At 37.8% G+C, this 19340-nt stretch overlaps 3 protein-coding genes across 8 annotated transcripts in view; 2 read left to right on the top strand and 1 right to left on the bottom strand.

Moving 5' to 3' along the window:
* Positions 1-11727, top strand: part of LOC108679549 (multiple inositol polyphosphate phosphatase 1) — a 12793-nt gene extending 1066 nt beyond the window's left edge. Inside the window, exons 2-10 of one of the 3 annotated variants that reach the window (XM_018168193.2) lie at positions 6967-7116; positions 7917-8092; positions 8382-8507; positions 8655-8805; positions 9357-9457; positions 9725-9837; positions 10342-10545; positions 11037-11175; positions 11232-11727. In XM_018168193.2, the coding sequence (XP_018023682.1) occupies positions 6967-7116; positions 7917-8092; positions 8382-8507; positions 8655-8805; positions 9357-9457; positions 9725-9837; positions 10342-10545; positions 11037-11175; positions 11232-11267 (1196 nt within the window). In that variant the 3' untranslated portion in view covers positions 11268-11727. Of the gene's footprint in view, positions 1-6966; positions 7117-7916; positions 8093-8381; positions 8508-8654; positions 8806-9356; positions 9458-9724; positions 9838-10341; positions 10546-11036 lie in introns of all 3 variants that reach the window. The other 2 variants (XM_047885579.1, XM_018168192.2) reach the window with 2 other exon arrangements.
* A 699-nt stretch (positions 11728-12426) lies between these two features.
* Positions 12427-13902, top strand: LOC108679519. The gene is made up of 2 exons (XM_018168149.2): positions 12427-12499; positions 12641-13902. Exons 1-2 carry the CDS (start codon positions 12497-12499, stop codon positions 13871-13873), a joined length of 1236 nt encoding a protein of 411 aa, XP_018023638.1. The 5' UTR covers positions 12427-12496; the 3' UTR covers positions 13874-13902.
* Positions 13903-14296: 394 nt separating this feature from the next.
* Positions 14297-19340, bottom strand: part of LOC108679525 (dual 3',5'-cyclic-AMP and -GMP phosphodiesterase 11-like) — a 67705-nt gene continuing 62661 nt past the window's right edge. For all 4 annotated transcript variants that reach the window (XM_047885586.1, XM_018168155.2, XM_047885583.1 and 1 more), the window contains 5 exons: positions 18728-18837; positions 17787-17975; positions 17377-17593; positions 17190-17273; positions 14297-16895 (listed from right to left, as the gene is read on the bottom strand). In XM_047885586.1, the coding sequence (XP_047741542.1) occupies positions 16764-16895; positions 17190-17273; positions 17377-17593; positions 17787-17975; positions 18728-18837 (732 nt within the window). In that variant the 3' untranslated portion in view covers positions 14297-16763. The remainder of the gene's footprint in view (positions 16896-17189; positions 17274-17376; positions 17594-17786; positions 17976-18727; positions 18838-19340) is intronic.

Raw genomic sequence — 19340 nt, forward strand, 5'->3', positions numbered from 1 at the left:
AAAAATCCATCAAATAAAAGAAAAATAGAGAATATCTATCAAACAAGAGACATTCAAACAATTTTATAACAAATCTGAGGTACTATAGAATCTGTCTCTTATACACATCTAGATGTGTATAAGAGACAGACTCAGACGTCGTCCACCGCATGTAGATTGGGTCTCTATAAACAAAATTAGCGGAGCCTCACATACACGACATACATACGACATTCAGCAGATGCAAACGATCAATCACATGCAGGCTATATCAATCATACAGGTCATTTTTTCGTCACAAGAAAACGATCACTTATTCACCACATGCGACCGATCACTTGTTCGCCACATGCAGCCGATCACTTATTCGCCACATGCACACGATTAATTATTCGCCATCACATACGATTAATTATTCGCCACGGGCAAGTGATCACTTATTCGCCACGTGTGAGCGATTACCTTTTCGCCACATGCACACGATTAATTATTCGCCATATGCATGCGATCAATTGTTCGCCACGTGACTGTGATCACTTATTCACCATGCACACATGATTAATTATTCACCATATATATAGATCGACTATTCGCCTCCTGCAAACGATCAATTATTCATCGCAATCGATCAATTATTTGTCAACTATTCGCCAATCAATCAACTATTCGCCTCATATAAACGCACACGTATAAATCTCGTTGGATGTGCTATTCTAATTTTCAAAATGTGTTCTAAATTCAAGTAAAGAAAAGAACACTTTTTGCCCTCATGTGATGGTGCCCTCATTTTGATGGTGACTCCGAATCTTAATTCCGCACCAAAGGATGGGCAACTCAGACGTCGTCCACCGCATTTAGATTGGGTCTCTATAAACAAAATTAGCGGATCACTTATTCGCCACATGCGACCGATCACTTGTTTGCCACATGCAACCAATCAGTTATTCGCCACATGCACACGATTAATTATTCGCCATCACATACGATTAATTATTCGCCACGTGCAAGCGATCACTTATTCGCCACGTGTAAGCGATTGCCTATTCGCCACATGCACACTATTAATTATTCGCCATGCACATACGATCAATTATTAGCCACGTGCGATGTTAGAAATTTCCGTATTTCTTGAATCGTCCAAGTTGACGATTCTTTTTCTTAATCTTAGATAGGAAGGGACCTGTAAATAGTTAAGATTCGAACTTGAGATGTGACGACCACGGCATTGTTGCTCCGTCAGGAGTTCATGATTTATTAAGCCATTCCTTGCTAATGTCCTATTTTTCGTTTGAGTGATCACTCTTAGTTTTCGTTATGTTTAATTTTTGCATTTAACTGCATGTTCGAACTTCTTTGTTTATAGAAGGCTAGACTCCGAACGCGCTTGGGCTTTGCCTTCGACTTAAATTAGTATATTGGCCTGTGGCTTTTGAATTTTGTATAACGATTAAACTATTTAAATAAATATTCCTTACCTGAGAGGAAAGACGAAGTTCTTCCTTAATCTTTACTGTATGGCCACTTAAAATGCCTCTTAAAATTTCAGCTTGAAGCCAAAGATTTTAAGGTGGGTTTAGGGATTGTATAAATGTAATATTGAGAAATGATTGAGCTCTAATTATAAAATTCCATATTTACTGGATATAAAGCGGTAGCATTCTATTTTTTAGAATAACTGCAACTCCCGAGGGGCCGGTCCGACTTCTGCTACACTGGGGAATCTCATCTATATTCATTTACCTGTTAAATGAGGTGTGTGTTTGATTCAATTTGAAGCATTCTTAGTTTACCTTTGCGCCATTGTTGAAACATTTATTCTAATATTAATCACTGTTACATAGCTTGCGTACTACTGTTTCTTTCATTTCTTTCACAGTTATGTTGGGCTTCGTTTTCGTCCGTTGGGACAGATGTTTCTAAAGCTCAAGCTGTTGTTTCTATGAGAATGTCGTCTGTGACCGGCGCCAAACTGCTTCGAGCGGCGACGTTTTCGAAATAAAATCGTTCGTATGAATTGCCTTTTGTATTAAGCCTAACAGCGAGTGATCATTTATTCGCCACGTGCACATGATTAGTTATTCGCCATATATATACGATCGACTATTCGCCTCCCGCAAACGATCAATTATTCGCCGCAATCGATCAACTCCGCAATCAATTCGTCAACTATTCGCCAGTCAATCAACTATTCGCCACATACAAATGTGCACGTATAACTCTCGTAACTCTCGTTGGATGTGCTATACTAATTTTCAAAATGTGTTCTAAATTCATGCACTTTGAAAAGAGCACTTTGTGGCAGTTTTTGCCCCATGTGATGGTGCCCTCATTTTGATGGTGACTCCGAATCTTAATTTCGCACCAAAGAATGGGCAACTCAGACGTCGTCCACCGCATGTAGATTGGGTCTCTGTAAACAAAATTAGCGGAGCCTCACATACACGACATACATACGACATTCAGCAGATGCAAACGATCAATCACATGCAGGCTATATCAATCATACAGATTTTGCCCTCATGTGATGGTGCCCTCATTTTGATGGTGACTCCGAATCTTAATTCCGCACCAAAGGATGGGCAACTCAGACGTCGTCCACCGCATGTAGATTGGGTCTCTATAAACAAAATTAGCGGAGCCTCACATTCACGACATACATACGACATTCACCAGATGCAAACGATCAGTCACATGCAGGCTATATCAATCATACAGGTCATTTTTTCGTCACACGAAAACGATCACTTATTCGCCACATGCGACCGATCAATTGTTCGCCACATGCAACCGATCAATTGTTTGCCACATGCAACCGATCACTTATTCGCCACATGCACATGATTAATTATTCGCCATCACATACGATTAATTATTCGCCACGTGCAAGCGATCACTTATTCGCCACGTGTGAGCGATTATCTATTCGCCACATGCACACGATTAATTATTCGCCATACATATACGATCAATGTTAAATATTTATTATAAGATTTGTAGCAGACAAAATTATTTTTTCAGTTTTTTTAATATTGAAAAATATATATATATATATTTAAAATTATTTATTTTGTCATTGTCTCCAACTTTACGCAAGTGTGCAAAATTTCAGATCGATAGGATAAGTAGAAGTGTGTTAAATTTAGATTATAAGATTTGTAGCAGACACACAGACAGACAGACAAACAAGAAGTGAAGTTAAAGAGAAGTGCTGTAAAATAGTTCATTTTCTGGAATAATTCGATGCAGAAAAAATAATTATTCACTACTAACTTTTCGATTGGTGCGGACGGAGGCGGTGATCGGCTTTTGGGACGATGCCGAATTGCCGATAATATTTTTCTTATGTTTGCCTCGGGAGACTCTGACTGTGGCCGAGTTAACATAGCTCCTGGTAAAACGTAAATACGATCTCTGTGGTTTAAATATGCCAAAGCCTAATCAGAACGGCTTTCAAGCTCCAGGACCTCCTGGAAGCTTAGAAAGTAATGCAGAAAATCTAACTGAATCTCAAATGGAACACTTTGTAAACACAGGTGATGACTGGACTCAGTGGACTGAAGATCAAATGTGTGAAGAAGTGAATTCTGAAAGACCAAAGAGGAAAGCAACAGAAGATATGACCCCTGGTACTCAGCAGAAAAGAACCCATCAATCTAACAATGAAAGTGATCTAGTGAGAGAAATATACCCTATTCAGAAAAACAAGTTGATTAACATTGAGACTGAGAGAACCAATAGTAATAACAATGGAAACAATCGATTGCCAACAAAAATGGCGGGAAAGCTCTAATCGCGCCGCTCTGAAGGCAATTCATATAAATAATAATATAATCCACGCCTACGCTGGAGGAAGTTCAAACTTCAGAGGTGGAACTAAATGCAGTAAATTTGCAGTAATTCAGAAAATACCAGAAAAATACCAGATTTAGGCATATATACCAGATCTAAAATATTCATATGAGACACCTTTTGAAAATACCAGATTTGTGAAATCTGGTATAGAAATATACCATCTGGCAATGCTGGTTCAGCGTTACTTGAATTCATCTACAGACGATGTTGCCATTCCATTCAGATGAAAACTGTGTCTAAATCAGAACTGTGTCAGACAGCTCCGCGGCCCGCGCCGAGTGCTGCGCGGCGCGGAATCGATGACCGTGATTTGCACGAACGTCTGCGCGAAAAAAATATAATTAGATTGATTTACGCGAGAAATTTCCCCGTTTATATACATCTTCCTGAGTGTGGTATAATGATATTGTTAATGCTGCCATATTATTATGCTGGTATATAAGATACTAACTGTAACTGGTCTACTTATAGTTATAGGACTGAAAAATGAACTTTAGCCAAAGAAGTGTAGCAAAAAATGTTCGCCTTTACTACCATATGGCCATTAGGGTCTGAACACAGTGGAATTCTAGAAGGGGACAGTCATGTAGCTGCACCCCATGACCAGAGTGCTGCACACTTGAGGATGCAGGGGGGGGCCCTGGTTAGGGTAGTTTTTGGCAAGCCTGTGTAATGGGGAAACAGGGACATGATTGTGGTGCTGAGGCGCCCTCGTACAATCGTCCACAGTGTGCTCCAATTCCAGGGCATGCGCTCCAATTTTGGCCATTGTGCTGCAAAACCCACTAGGTACATCCGTGCATGGTCACTCATTAAGAATACATCTACAATGGCACCAATAAGCAGCATCATGCTGGGGAGAAGCAAATCTGTAATATTTGGTCAGAATTTTTATAAAATTACAGGTAGAAACAATAGTTTAATATGTGGTTGCAGGTGAAAATAGGCAATTTTTCTTATTTTTAACTTGAAAATATTAGTAAAAGACCATAGGTACTGGCATGGAATATATCCTATCTTTTGAGCCACAAATAAGAGCTTTTCTGCTGTTGGATTCCCATTTCCCCCTACATGAATTATGCCTCTGCTAATTGATATAAAACTGCAAAATTGGGCTCCCTGATTCCTAATAATGTATAAAAAATTTGTCACTTGTTAAGTTGTGAGCTGCAAGATTTCAGTCATTTGTAGGAAAATTCCAGTCTAGCATACTAAGTATAGGAACATGTAAAATTAATGGAATTGACAGGTGCTTTTATTCAATTTCCTGGTGGCAACTGTGCTGCCTACACAATTTTCCAGTTTAGGAGAAAGGCCATCCATTGTGGCTGGCCCTGGCGTGGAATATATCTATCATTTTAGCCATAAATAGAGCTTCACAGCCATTTTACTGTTAAATTCCTGCTAGATAAATCATCTCATCATCTCTTATCTAATTGTTAATAAAACTGGAATATTGGACTAGGTATTAGATTCCAAAGGTATCAAAAATTGGTCACTTAGGAGCCCCAATATTTTATTCATAACTAGGACAGATTCAATTTTAGGATGCATATGTATTTTTGACAATTTAAATTTTGTTATTCAGTTCTATTTGCAATAAAATGGGAAATAATTCAGTTATACAGCGTTTATCTAAATGATGTACCCAATTTAATAGATTTGTATTTGTTTAGGTATAAATTAAAAATGAATAATTTATGAACCAATGTAAAAAAATTCAACGTTTTTTTGCATATTAATAAATATTTAATATGTCCCTATGTGCTGCAGGGCAAACATCTAAATGCAAGCCAAACTTGTCCTACACACAAGAAAGCATATCTTCTGTTACTGAGTGCACCGCAGCAGTGATACAGTTCTTTACATCAACCAGAGTTGCTGGTAGAAGCGGGATGTAAACAGCTTCATTGACATAACCCCATAAGAAATAGTCACATGGGGTGAGATCAGGTGATCTCCATGGCCAGAAGTGTAGAACCTTCATTTCCTGTGCTACTAACCAATGCTCAGGAGTCAGGAGCGTTGGATAGGACAGCCATTTCTGCAACTACTGCCACTGCCCAATTCTGTGTTTGAATAGGTTGCAAAAATTATGAATTTTTGCCTTTCCATTGGTGTTTAAGTTATTCATTTTGGATTTAAACTTGATTAAATGCAAATTTATTAAATTGATTCCATCATGAAGAATACCCCAGATCAATGAAAATCTTGAGGCTCCACAAGTAGCAGTAAAGCTCTAGTCTTGACTTGGCTTTAGTCTCTTGACTAAATATATAGACTTTATCAATATCAAGTAATATACAGTGGGGGGAAATAAATATTCGTACACTTGAAAAATCGTATTTTAATGTATGTAAGTACACAAACTTAACAGGAAAAGTGATTTAAATTACTATGTATAGAGACGCATAGTATTCAAAAATACTATCAAAAGAAATTAAATCTCAATGCAACAAAAAACAATGCAACATGTTCACTTTTCGGGGTGACATTGTTTTTTGTTGCATTGAGATTTAATTCCTTTTGATAGTATTTTTGAATACTATGCGTCTCTATACATAATTTAAATCACTTTTCCTGTTAAGTTTGTGTACTTACATACATTAAAATACGATTTTTCAAGTGTACGAATATTTATTTCCCCCCACTGTATAGACTTGATATAACAGGTTAAAAGTAGTCAAAACTTGTATGGAATGCCTGACTAAATTCTCCATAAGTGGCTGATGAAAATCATCATTTGATGGATGGTTTTGAAAATGTTATGTTGAAATGTGACATTTAAATTAATTTATTTTAGAGTTTAAATTATGAAAAAGCAATGGCATCATTAAATATTTCATGGCTATCTTTTGTTTTGATGACCTATAAATTTATGAGTGGCTACTGCCCAGTTTTCTAGTTTGGAGTGAAAATATGTTACAAAGTTTTCATTTTTTTTCTCATTCTGAAGTCTGAAGCTCTTTCTGCCACTTTTCTTTCTTGGTGTTCTTGGGAAAGGGTGACGCATGTTTTAAGATTTTAGCTTACTTCCTAGTTTCTAATGTTTATTTATTTTTCTTACTGGCAGAAAATATTTTTTCATATTATGCTTTGATTGTGAAAACTGTTGGAGTTGCTTTACTTTTCCAGGGTCGGACACTTGCAGTGTTGAGGCACAGCAATTGTGGCTCATTACACGCCATGGCATCAGGTATCCTCTTCAGAACGAGATGCAAAGGCTTCTGGCTACTCTTCCAATTATTGCACAGGAGCTGATTTTCAATCATAAGGAAGGAAGAGGTAAGTTTTAGTGGTAATTCAAATAATTTTTTCCATATCATAATCTATTTATGTTTTGAGTTGAAATATTGTGGTTTTATTTTTCAGAAAGCTGCACCATGTGCACCAGAGTTATGAATTTTGCTTATGAATGGATTAAACTAGAACAAACATGATAATGAAATTGGGAAAATAAAGCATTACTTATTTCAGAAACTTTAAGGAAAATGCATTGGCAGTGTTAGGAGCTTGCATTTTAGTATTGTACAATAACAAATGAGATTTAATTAAAAATTCAATTTGCTTTGTGATAAAAATTGGCATGTTATTAAGGTTTTAAATGTGATATTTCAGCAAAACCCACAGTTTGAATTTTTTTAGATGAAATGCATAGATCAAGTATATTCAATGTGGATCTTACATTTAAATGATGTAATGAATTATTAATGCATTCTAATTTATTTGTTAGGCTAGTTAGCAAATTTGATATAGTATACCTATAGATATATACGGTACCTATATTTATTTCATACATGTATGTTTTTGAATGGAATTTCGAAGTAGGTCTTGTAGTATCTATTCTAAGCAAGCTGCAAATTTTATTATTCTCTGCATTTCTTACTATTTTTGGCAAAAAATCTTTAATTTGTTGAGTTTTACTGAAATTCCTGAGAATTTATTCAAAATTTAAATAAATATAATTTCTTCAAATTGAATAAAGAATCTTATTTTACTCCAAAATATAAAGAAATGTTTGTTGATGATCTTTATTCTAGAGCTATTGAATTCTAAAGCTATTACAATTATTTTTCTGTGTATAGGCTGCCTCTCAGATGCTGAAGCAGAAATCTTGGAGAAGTTCACACCACCGTTCAGCAAGCGAGATGTTGGCCAGCTTGCTGAGGCAGGCGCTGAGGAACAGTTCATGCTTGGCCAGTTCTGGAAAAATCTCTTCCCCCATTTATTTGAGGAGCCATATTCTAGAGATATTTATGAGGTACTTACGGTGATTGTTTCCAGTCTTAGCAAAGGAATTGTTTTTTCAATGTATATGTTTCATTTATTTTATTTTCATTGAGTTTAACATTAATGCATATGCTTTACAAATGTTAACTTATGTTAGGTTTTTTTTAAGCCTGCAGCAAAAGTTCATGTTCTAGTTTTGTTATAGCCTCTGTATTATTTTCCATTCATATCTTTGGTTGAATGTGATGAATCGGTACTCAATTCTTCCATTAATTTTACCTTTACCATTCATTCATTATTACCTCCAATAACTTTCAAAGGTGGAGTTCACAGTAGCCAACCGAACTGGTCAAAGTGCCTACCACTTTCTCCGAGGAGCTTTTGGAGAAGATGTGGTTGCCAACAATCCTCTACCTAAACCTCATTCTCCAAACTTCAAGCTAAGGGTGAGTTATCATGCTGCCAGCGTACCTAAACTTGGGTGAAATAAATTACTTGCATCAACTAAATGCTGTTGTAGTTTAATGTGTTGATCATTAGTTAACAGCAGCTAGGTTATATACGTATAGTTATTTGCTTTGTTTAATTCCCAGCCATACAAGACATGCCCAGCATGGCAGGCAGATGTGCTTAAGAGCAAAACTACGCTGCGTGAACAGAAATTGTATGAAATGGAACCAGAGTTCTTGGCCATGATGAGATCTGTGTCAGAACGACTCGGCTACGTGGAGACCATGAGCGTTGGTGAGTTGAAATTTTCTCCAAGCCTGGAGCTGTACCAACAAAACTAGTTTTGATAGCACCACTTTTCGAGACGAACTCACCATTCACGAGTGAGAAATTTCCCGCTATGTGTTCTTGAGCAAGTTTTGATAGTTCAGCTCCTGGTTCATTGGAGCAAGCCCAGTGAGTTGATGATTAATTCAATGGGGAACAATTTATATTCTTTAGTTTTTTCACTGATATTTTGATGTTACATTGTTCATGGAGTTCTCAACTGATATCATTTCTGAGGCATTGTTACAGTTGATATTATTTGTGGTTCAATTTTCTATCATAATCTATTCATGTTTTGAGTTGAAATATTGTGGCTTTATTATTCAGAAAGCTGCTCCATGTGCATAAAGTGTCCAACACTTTAATGCTAGATTTTGACTGCAATCAAAACATTGTAAGGTTCTACGTAAATATACATAAGCATTTTTACCGTTATAATCATAACCGTATAGTCACAAGCATTTCTACCGTTGTCAATCCATTTAATTGACAGATGTGTCCATCCGCTTCATCAACAGATGATTTGTTGGCGGTGTATGCGGAGTGTCGATACGAGACAGCCTGGTGGCCTGTCCGAGAAAGCGTCTGGTGCAGAGCTTTCTCTGAGCGTGATATTCTGGTAAAGTTAAACTCCTTATGCACTTACTTGTTTAAGAATTAATGTTGCGAGCATTTGTCACGAGACATTATTAGAGCACAATATTTTAGTGACCACCTAAATTATTTTAAGAGCACAAAATAATTGTTATTTCATTGTATTGTAAAATCGTTCTGCTGATCGCATCCAGAGTTTAGATAGTAATCATTTTATAAATGAATGCTGTTGAAGTGCTTGGCCACTTTAAGGAATGATGACACTCGTTAAAATGAAGTTTGTATGTCCCAGGTGCTTGAGTACCACCAGGCACTGAGGTATTACTACGAGCAAGCGTATGGAGGACCAGCTCTGAACTATGAGATGGCTTGCTCTACGGTCTCTGATCTCCTCAAGCAAATCAGGTCTGTTAGAACTTGAATATGGCTCCATTTCCGAACGTAATTAATACTGATTGATAATTTTTAACCATACTTATCATTGAATTTAACCATTTAAACCACTAGCTTATAATTACTTTTACTTAATACCTGTTCGTGTTCACAAATGAAGACTAAAAAAATTAATCACCTTTAAATGAAATATGAATGTTTCAAAAGTAAAACATACGCGGTGAAACGCTCACTAAACTGGCTCAACTAGAGACTTAAATCAAATCAATTACAATGTATGATCCCAACTTGGCCAATATTGTTTGCTACTATTAATTTTGCGTAATGGGCAGAAAATAAGAGAAATAAAATGTATTTATTTACAGCATGATTATGATTTCAATCTCAATTCAGAAATGATTGGAAAATTATATTTTATTATAAATCGTATATTGTTAATCAAATAGTTATCCGGATAATAAGAAAGATATTACTTCAACTGAGAAATAATAGAAATTATTAATTGTAATCTTACAGGGATAGAATATCAGGAAGTTCTCAACGCAAGGCTTCTCTCTACTTCTCGCATGACAAGGAGCTGCTTTTCCTTTATACTGCCCTGGGTTTGTATCGACCATCCTCTCCCCTCACTCACGACTCAAGATCTGCTCACATCGGGGGCCCTTTCGCTATCAGTTCTTTGGTGCCTTTCTCCTCTAATCTTGCATTCGTGCTCTACAGGTGAGATGTTCTAGTTCATTTTCGTGAAGCACTTCATAATTTAAAGTATTAATGAATTGTTCTGTTAATACCTCTGTATACTAATCAAGTATACAGATGTATAAAATGTATGCTTGATTGTATCCCACATTCCGACTCACGTGTAGTAGTCTGACCAATAATGACACACTATGTCTCGTATTTGTCTTGATATTAACACGTTCAGTGCTGAACCACCCACCAGTGGGTTGCTGGGTGTTTTTTTCCCGACAAAATCCGCAATTTTTTTTAAGTGCATTGTCCGACAAAAATTTATGATGTCGGTACTTCCTTATGTGATTTTATGAAATACGAAAAAAATAAATTCAATTTTGCACCGGAACTCACAAATTCACTCGTAAATATTGAATTATAGGCTTTTTTGTCTGCGGACTTGGCCGTTTTTAGGCCATCTGGCAACCCTGGTGGGTCGTGCCGTACTTAACGTATTAAAATCTTTGACGTTTGTGCAGTTGCAATGACGGTGCATACCGGGTGGGGGGCTTCCACTTGGGCAAACCGCTGTCGCTGTCTCCCCTGTGTCCTGATGACACGTCAGGCACTTGTTCCTGGCCGATATTGAAGATTGAAGACATCGCGCAGTCTTGCAACATACGCACGCTGTGTCGTCTGCGTGACGAACTCTGAACGCCGCGCAGTCTTGTAACATACGCACGCTGTGTCGTCAGCGTGACGAACTCTGAACGCCGCGCAGTCTTGTAACATACGCACGCTGTGTCGTCAGCGTGACGAACTCTGAACATCGCGTAGTCTTGCAACATACGCACGCTGTGTCGTCAGCGTGACGAACTCTGAACATCGCGCAGTCTTGCAACATACGCACGCTGTGTCGTCAGCGTGAAGAACTCTGAACGCTGCTCTTTGCACTGCAATTTGCTGGAGCTGAGAAATAGTCGATTGTTTTTTTATGTTGTGTATGTGTTGTTTCAGTTTATTTATTGATGAAGTGAATTGTTACGAATATTTCGATCTTCATTTCATGTTGCAAGATGTTTCACATAACTGCCCTGTGTGATTAACTTCTTTGAATGTTGCGAGTGTTCTTGCTGGTTTCTTTTCATTGTTCGCCATTTCAAAGTATTGCTTCATTTTATTGCATCGAATAATTTTTTGAAAATTATTCAATATTTATCAATAATAATATTTATTACATGTTAATATTTATGTTTGATTAAACTGCCTTACCATTTATTTTGTTAAGCGTGAGACTTGAAGTAGCAATGATGATGTATAAGTAAGTTGAAAAATGATTTGTGAAGTCTAACTATTAACGGCTTCATGCTAAATTAGCGTGTTCTTAACAAAGACAGATGTTCTCAATTATAAAGTTCGAAGTTGCAAAATTTAAGTCAATACAAACGAGTATTATAAAATAATAATTATCTATTATGGTATTTACTGATGAATTGAAAATATAAAGTATTCCGTGTCTTTCAATTACCTCGACACAGTTGTTTTACTTGCCTAAGTGGTTTTGTTCAAGCAGGGTACGACAGATCACTGATGTGATGCCAAGGGAATTACGCGGCAACGCTCCCTCTTACCCCAAGTTGCCAAACATGACCAGACATGAGCAGCAGTTCTGTTGTTTACAATAGATGCATGATGCGTGCAATATGTCCAGAAATGTGAGGAGTGATGGATATTGTGATCATAAACACATGTTGCCAAATATGTTTGGACACAAGCCAGCAGTTCTGTTGTTTACAAGTGATTCAAAATGCGTGCATCAAGTCGAAAGCGTGAATGTATTGTAATCATGAACGCATGTAATGAATTTAAGCACATTTAAAGAAGATGCGCCGAGATATACCAGTTAACTTGTTTCTTTTTTTATTTTTCAGAAAGCATCCTATAAATCGATAGATTTTTCCGATTTTTTCAAATATTTTATCTGTTAACTTCTGATATAATGGTAAGTATGATATGCATCCTTCAAATGAAATATGTTTTACTTTATATAAGATTTGCTGTCGCATTTAGTGATACAACAAGTCAAATGGTCATAGGATCCAATCATTATAATAATAGAGGATTTTTTACATTTTCATTGCAGGTCGCGTCTTCTGACCTCCTTATAAACGTTGAGGTTTTGTCCTCGCTTCAGTTATGCAACGTTGACATAATGTGGCCCGAAGAAGTGACCGACTCAGATGTACAGGTCAGCACTACAAAATCTCAAGTATTGCTGAGTCTCCAGAATGGAACAATAGTGGCCCTTAATTGCCCTAAAAGCGTGCAGTTGAAAAGTGGTGCTCAGATGTGCACCGTTGTAAACAATCGCAGACTGAACATCAGGGTTGCTCTAGATACTAAAGCTTGTCTCCTGCAATCAATCTGCAGTGACTTAGCCAGCGACATAAGATCGCTAAGCTTGAGGACTCCGTACGACGTGTTAGAAAAATGTGAAGTTATCGCCTCGTGTTGTTCTTGTTCCACGCCGGTCACGCAAACTCTGAAATTTGACCGTATCAGGCAGATGCCTGCGTCAGATTGGGCCCATGCTTCAGAGGAATGGTTTTGCTGTGCGCACGGAACTGAAAACGAGGCTCTCAAATCAGAGTCCGTTGCTCCGCGTCAAAACGATTGTTTCTTCTCTGATCTTTTCTTCTTAGTGAAGCAACAGGTTCTCAGTGGTCATGTTCGTTACGACTGTGAAGATAATGCAGTCTGTGGCGGATGTGAAAATGTATTAGGTGTAAAAGTGGCCTCAGATGTTAAACTTTGGACACATCGCGTCCGCTGGGTGAAGGCATCAGATCCAACTTCCGTTGTCTACTATCAATGCGAACAAGATCTCATGGTGACTTTGATCGATCACTTGTCAGCAGATTCATTTGGTGCTAACTCGCGCATTGCGTTTGTGAAGAATAGCAAGCCTAAAACCTACCTGTATTTAGGCGTGATTGACACCAATTTGACGTTACTCACGTCAGCTAATGACAAGAAGCTCTTGCTCAACAGTACACCTGAACAAAGCGCAGGTGACTGCATCAGTCAAGGCAAACGAGGAAGGAGCGATGATGGCACAAAGAGGTCCAGGTCATGTACACTGAGAGACAAGGACGTTCAGGTTCACCTAACAAAACAGAACGTAATCAAAGTCTCTTACAAAATTGTGACAGGTGAGTGTGATGAAACCGAGCGATGGGGAGACGATGTTAACGTTCACATCCTCAACTGCGCCGAGTCTTTCTTTGACGCCGCGCTGGAAGGCATCACAGAGTCTGGCGTCGGTCCGCAACCTGCTATTGCATCCGGGGAGCTCTTCGGTTATATCAAAAGATGAAATTAAAACCGAATAAAACTATAATTATTGATTGTTGATTCTTAATCATATTTAATTAAAAATTGATCATGACCCGGAGAGGCTATACTTATGTTTCATCGAATTTGACCAGTTTAGTTCAGGATTTGATTCAAATTGTTCTTATCAAGTTGATGTGGTATGTGTTAATAATAATAATAATAGCGGTTTCAGCGTTATTAGGCCGTAGGCCTGTCGCCGATTCTTAACATCGCAGAACATTCACAGCATTTTGCGGTCTCGAACTCGCAACTCACTGCTACAATTCTGCTATGCTTAACCGCCCGGCCTCCTTGCCGATTCCGACCAGAAACTGGCTCACATAGCTGGGATCGAACCCGCGCCTCTCTGCGCCAATCTTGGTACTCTGAACTTTAACCACTGGGCTACTCTGAACTCTGTTGGAAAATTTATCTTTTATATAAATAGAACGGAGCGGAATGGAGTCTATTCATACTCATAGATATCAGGAAAGATATGAATGCCGTGTATCTTGGAAGAATTCTTACCTTAACAGCAGTACCTAATGTACGTTGGGGTCATAATCTTTCGAGTTATTTTAAATGTGTACTTACGCAGTAACTTTATAACACTACAGACTGAAATACATGTTCGATATTTACATACGAGATAAATCAAATAATAGCTACAAATTATACACTTATATACATACGACATGGCAGAATGCGAATTACATATGTAGAAGAAGCTATCATCTTCAACAAAAGCGCATAAGAAAAAGTTTGTATTTGGGTAGCATAGCCAAATTTTTAAGTCAATACCTGCAAAAACATCGTTGAACAGTTGGATTATGGCAAGATTGTAGAAATAACGGCAATCTTTCTATTTCCCTACACGTTACGCCCCCGAGAACCTATATTCATAGTTACTAGCATTGTTCGATTTTGAAGAAAAGCTTTTTAAAGGTTGAAAGATTTCCACACATGGGCTTTAGTTTACTGCCGCGCCATGTTTCAAGAGCGTTACTACGCTACTAGAAACTGCAGTGAATGGAGCTAGCAGGTAGCTATCTTTATTCAGAGGGAAAAAGGTATTGCTACATCACACAGAATCACTATTCTATCAATTGCAAGATCTTACGTCAGAATTTCCATTGAGCACGAAGTGATGTACAAGCAGAGGAAGCTATAGAGTAGAGATGCAGAAATTTACACACATGATAGTTTTAAGGCACATTGAGAGAGGGAAATAAGTGAGAGATGATTTGACGTAGCAGTCCCGTAAATAGATAGTTGCAAGACAAAAAAGAAGCAAGGGAAACCAGATCACCTCAAAATTTGCCGACGGTACTTCTTTTGTAAGAACCTAATAATGTACCGTGCGGAACTAAAAACAATGCAGGACACCAAACTACTGCTAAAAGCATGCGCACATAATTATTCCAGTTGGCAATGAATTTGACCATGACAAATTTGACTACACAGATTTCGTGTGCATATAGATCAGGTCGTAATATCCTAACTGGTGGGCTAAAAATGTGATCCATAAGTTCTCTTTTCTGAGCATGATTCTTGATATAGACTAGATCAATTTTTTGACAGAATAGTTTGTAACGATGGTTCAAGTATGATGCAATGCCTACTTACTAACAATCAAATAGTATATGGTCATTACCGTAATTCATGTCCAGCTCAGGCGTCCGCAAAAGTAGTCGCATTTCGAAAGCTAACGATTTCATGGGACATGATTGGACGAATGATCACAAAAATAACATCGAAGGCTCCATACAACATTCATGGATACATATATATAAATTAATTTCCATATGGATCTAAACTCGTTTACTTTAAACGATATTAGTTACTGCAATCAAATTCACCCGTTTTTCAAATCGCAAAAAAATAATAAATGTAATAATTGCGATCGCAATTTCCTTACAAATTTAACATCAGAAGACACTGAATAAAAAAACGTAGTAAAATAATGCACATAATTCGAACAACAGTTAAGTTTAAATTATATATAGAAGTTCGCATCGTAACACTGTGAAAAGCCTATTTCTAGGTAGGAATAGAAAACTATTTGCACTTGTCAACTGTCTTTTCAGCGAGAACGTTCGCCCTAATAAAGAGGTTAGTTTATCACAGTCCGAGCGAACAATACTATTTCATCTAAGTCATTCACGATTAAATTTGCCTGTTTTAATTCCAATGTTACTTTTGGATACTTAATATTTCTGCGTTTTAGAACAAACGAGATACTTTTCATGAACCAAGTGAATGCCAGCGATATAACTTGATTTGACTTCACGAGAAACTATTTGTAGAATTCGATAGGAATTCTATGACTGAAGTAAGATTATCATGTGTTTCAGTAGTATGAAGACACGCTGATGCGATATGCTACTAGTCAACTAGGGCACAAGGAGGAGCTTTGCGTGCAATAGTAGAGGTAGGAAATTGTGATGATGTTGCTAGGCAACGAGGAAACATTGACTTCGGAGAATACAACCGTGCAATAGGTTAAAAAAAACTCGCGTCTTCAGAAGAAGTTAGAACCAACGGCGAGAAAAATCACGACTAACAACGCGGGATAAATAAATTAGTGACGGATTTTCGCTACCGTAACGACTTTAACATTTCATTGCAAGTCTCCTTCACCGTTCTAAAATTCACCACTTTATTTTTTCGAAGGTTAAGATTTACAGCTGTTCATGTCGACAACTAAATTCACTGTTGTTTAATCCCACTGCGTTCAGTTCAATAATGTTCACTGAAAACCGTCCCAAGTTTCATGGAAGTGATGACTTTAGTGAATTAGTTCACTTAGGTTCAGTTCACTGAAGGCCACCCTAGATTCACGGACGCGACAGTTTTTGGCCGAACAAAACGCGCGTCCAGAGGGGCTTGTGTCACTGGCGATGCTGCGGTAGCGAGTTGTTGTTCTCCGGGCAAGACTCGGCAGCCAGCGCCTCCCACCGCGCTCTGTTAGCCTTCACTCCATCTAGCAGAGGCTGCAAGTCCGATGACACCTCCGCCAGATTCTGTACCATTAAAAGTACTTCACTATGATAAAGTTTCATTTCATGTTGCACGTTGATTTCTCAATTTGTTTTTAAAACGGAAATCTTAAATGTGATGCACAATGAACCTTACTATCATAAGTACTTCGCTATGATCAAATCTCATTTCTTGCGAGACGTAAATTTTCCATTTGATTTTTAAAACAACAAACTAAATTGCGATACACGACAAAACTAAAGTAAATTGCGATACGATAGTTGTAGCATACTAACTATATTACGGTAATGTGCTCAATTTCAAATGATAGGACATACCTCATAAACCGGCAGGCAGATGGTGTCGATAAAGTTGACTTGCATGGCAGGCAATTTATCCCGCTTGTCGCGGTTCATCATGTCCTGCACGCAAGGTTATCATTAGACATTAACATCACTCATAAAATACTCTAGAAAATTAGTTTTATGCGCGTGTGTCATGCTACGAAGTGCATTTCTCACTCACAATTGGGGTTATTTTGAGCTTTTCTTTCTCAATGTCGCCCTGCTCGAAGAACTCATTGGCGACAAGTTCGGCGACCTTCTTCTGCACCTCCCAGGGCTTGGTGATGGCAGCGATGTCACAGGCCGTCATCGTCATCGCCCTGAGCTGTGACCTGTGCTCCTCTTTGCACCAGTCGTACTCTCCTGACGAAACAAGTTTGAAGAACTCGGGGCGTTTCCTGGGTAAAAAAATCATTAATGAATGAATTCCTCGTCTCGCTTCCTCGATTATTTTGTATATCACTAAGTATATCGGCGACAGGCCACGACAGGCCTACACTTCAGCGCCGAGATCACTATGTTAAGTGAAACGGTACTAAGTATCGAAGATTGAAGAGAAAGATTATCTTAGGCGTTACGAAAGGCTCTCACTTGAAATAGACAGCGAGGTCTGTAGCTAAAATGGCCTCCTCCAATACAGCAACAATTCTGCTGAACTCTTCGCTCGTACACTGACTCAGGATGCGGTTACCCGACGTGTTGAGGATCATGAGGGACTGGTCGAAGTGGTGATGCTCCATCGTCGAAGTTGAGTACAGCTGCGCTAGCGGCGACGACGCTCTGGTCGAATTGTGAACGGTTAGGACAATGGAAAACAACAGGAAATCGCGTCAAAGATGGGGGGTTTACGTTACAATTAGGTCTTTAAATTTTAGGATGGAGAGACAATACGATTTTCTGATAATAATGAGGCTTTGTTTCATAAGTGGAGAAATGGCAGCTTCTACATGGTAAAACTAAATTTGCAGGCATTTATATAGGCATCACGCTGATTTACAACATAAAGCTAGCAAATTTAAATAGTAAAAAGGACGCGAGCGCTACTTGAAAGCCTAAATCGACTAAAGAACGCTCGATTCCTGATTCACATTTAGATCTTCAGAAAAAAATCCCAACAAGATTCATCAAATCTTATTCGGAAACGTTTCGGAGTCCAGCTAGATCGTCAGCTTGGGAATCCTAAAATATAGGTACAAGCGAGAGAAAAGTACCAAAAAATTTAGCAGGCATAAAACTAAAAATATTTAACGCAGCAAAAAATTCGTCGGAATTGAAATTTCAAAGCCAAATCAAGCTCATGAAGTTTTCTTTACTAAAATTTTTTTACATTTTACTTTCATTTCAGTCATTAGTTTCAAGTGTTTCTGATTGATGATTTGATGGTGTAGCTGGACTCCGAGACATTTTCTACAAACATATGGTGAATTTTTGCGGTATTTTCTTTTATTTATAGTTCTCATTAATTTTTCGAATTAATACGTAGAGTGATTCTAATGCTAAGATCCAGTAAATACAAAAGAAGTGAAATGAACCTGATTTGGAAGGAGTTGTTGGTGCCTCTGTGATCGAGGTCGTGGCAGAGGCAGGCAATTATCAGCGCCACACATTCCATTTCTCCCAACACTTTCCACCACTTCGTCTTCTGTGGGCAGAAAATAAAGTTTAAAGTTTGCAAAATAATGTCCAAACTAAGTAAATAATGTCAAAAATATAAGTAATATGCATTTTTCAGACACGTATACTTAACTTTTAATTGAAAAGTTTCATCTCAAAATGTACGCAACATGGTCGTTAAAGTAGATTTTGTCTCAATTATGTTCAATATTAAAATAAAAATCGCTTATAGGAATCAATGGACCCAAGCTACTTAATCCTGGTGTCTCTGATAGGAAGAAAATACGCATTTGAGATGAAAGCGACCCTCTTTACAATAATGAGGCATGACAACGAGAGTAGCATAGGCAATACAAATAGAATAATTCATGCCAAGGATGAAATTGAATAATCATCGATAATAATAAACTCAATCTCGTACCTTTTAAATCAGTGTCCAAACTTGACATTGATTTAAGGATGAACCAATAATTGCGTGACCTCATACATTCCAGTAATTAAAAATACGTCAATCCAGTTATTGAAATATAC

Source organism: Hyalella azteca, unplaced genomic scaffold, assembly GCF_000764305.2.
Source record: "Hyalella azteca isolate HAZT.00-mixed unplaced genomic scaffold, Hazt_2.0.2 contig2480, whole genome shotgun sequence".
Taxonomy (NCBI): domain Eukaryota; kingdom Metazoa; phylum Arthropoda; class Malacostraca; order Amphipoda; family Hyalellidae; genus Hyalella; species Hyalella azteca.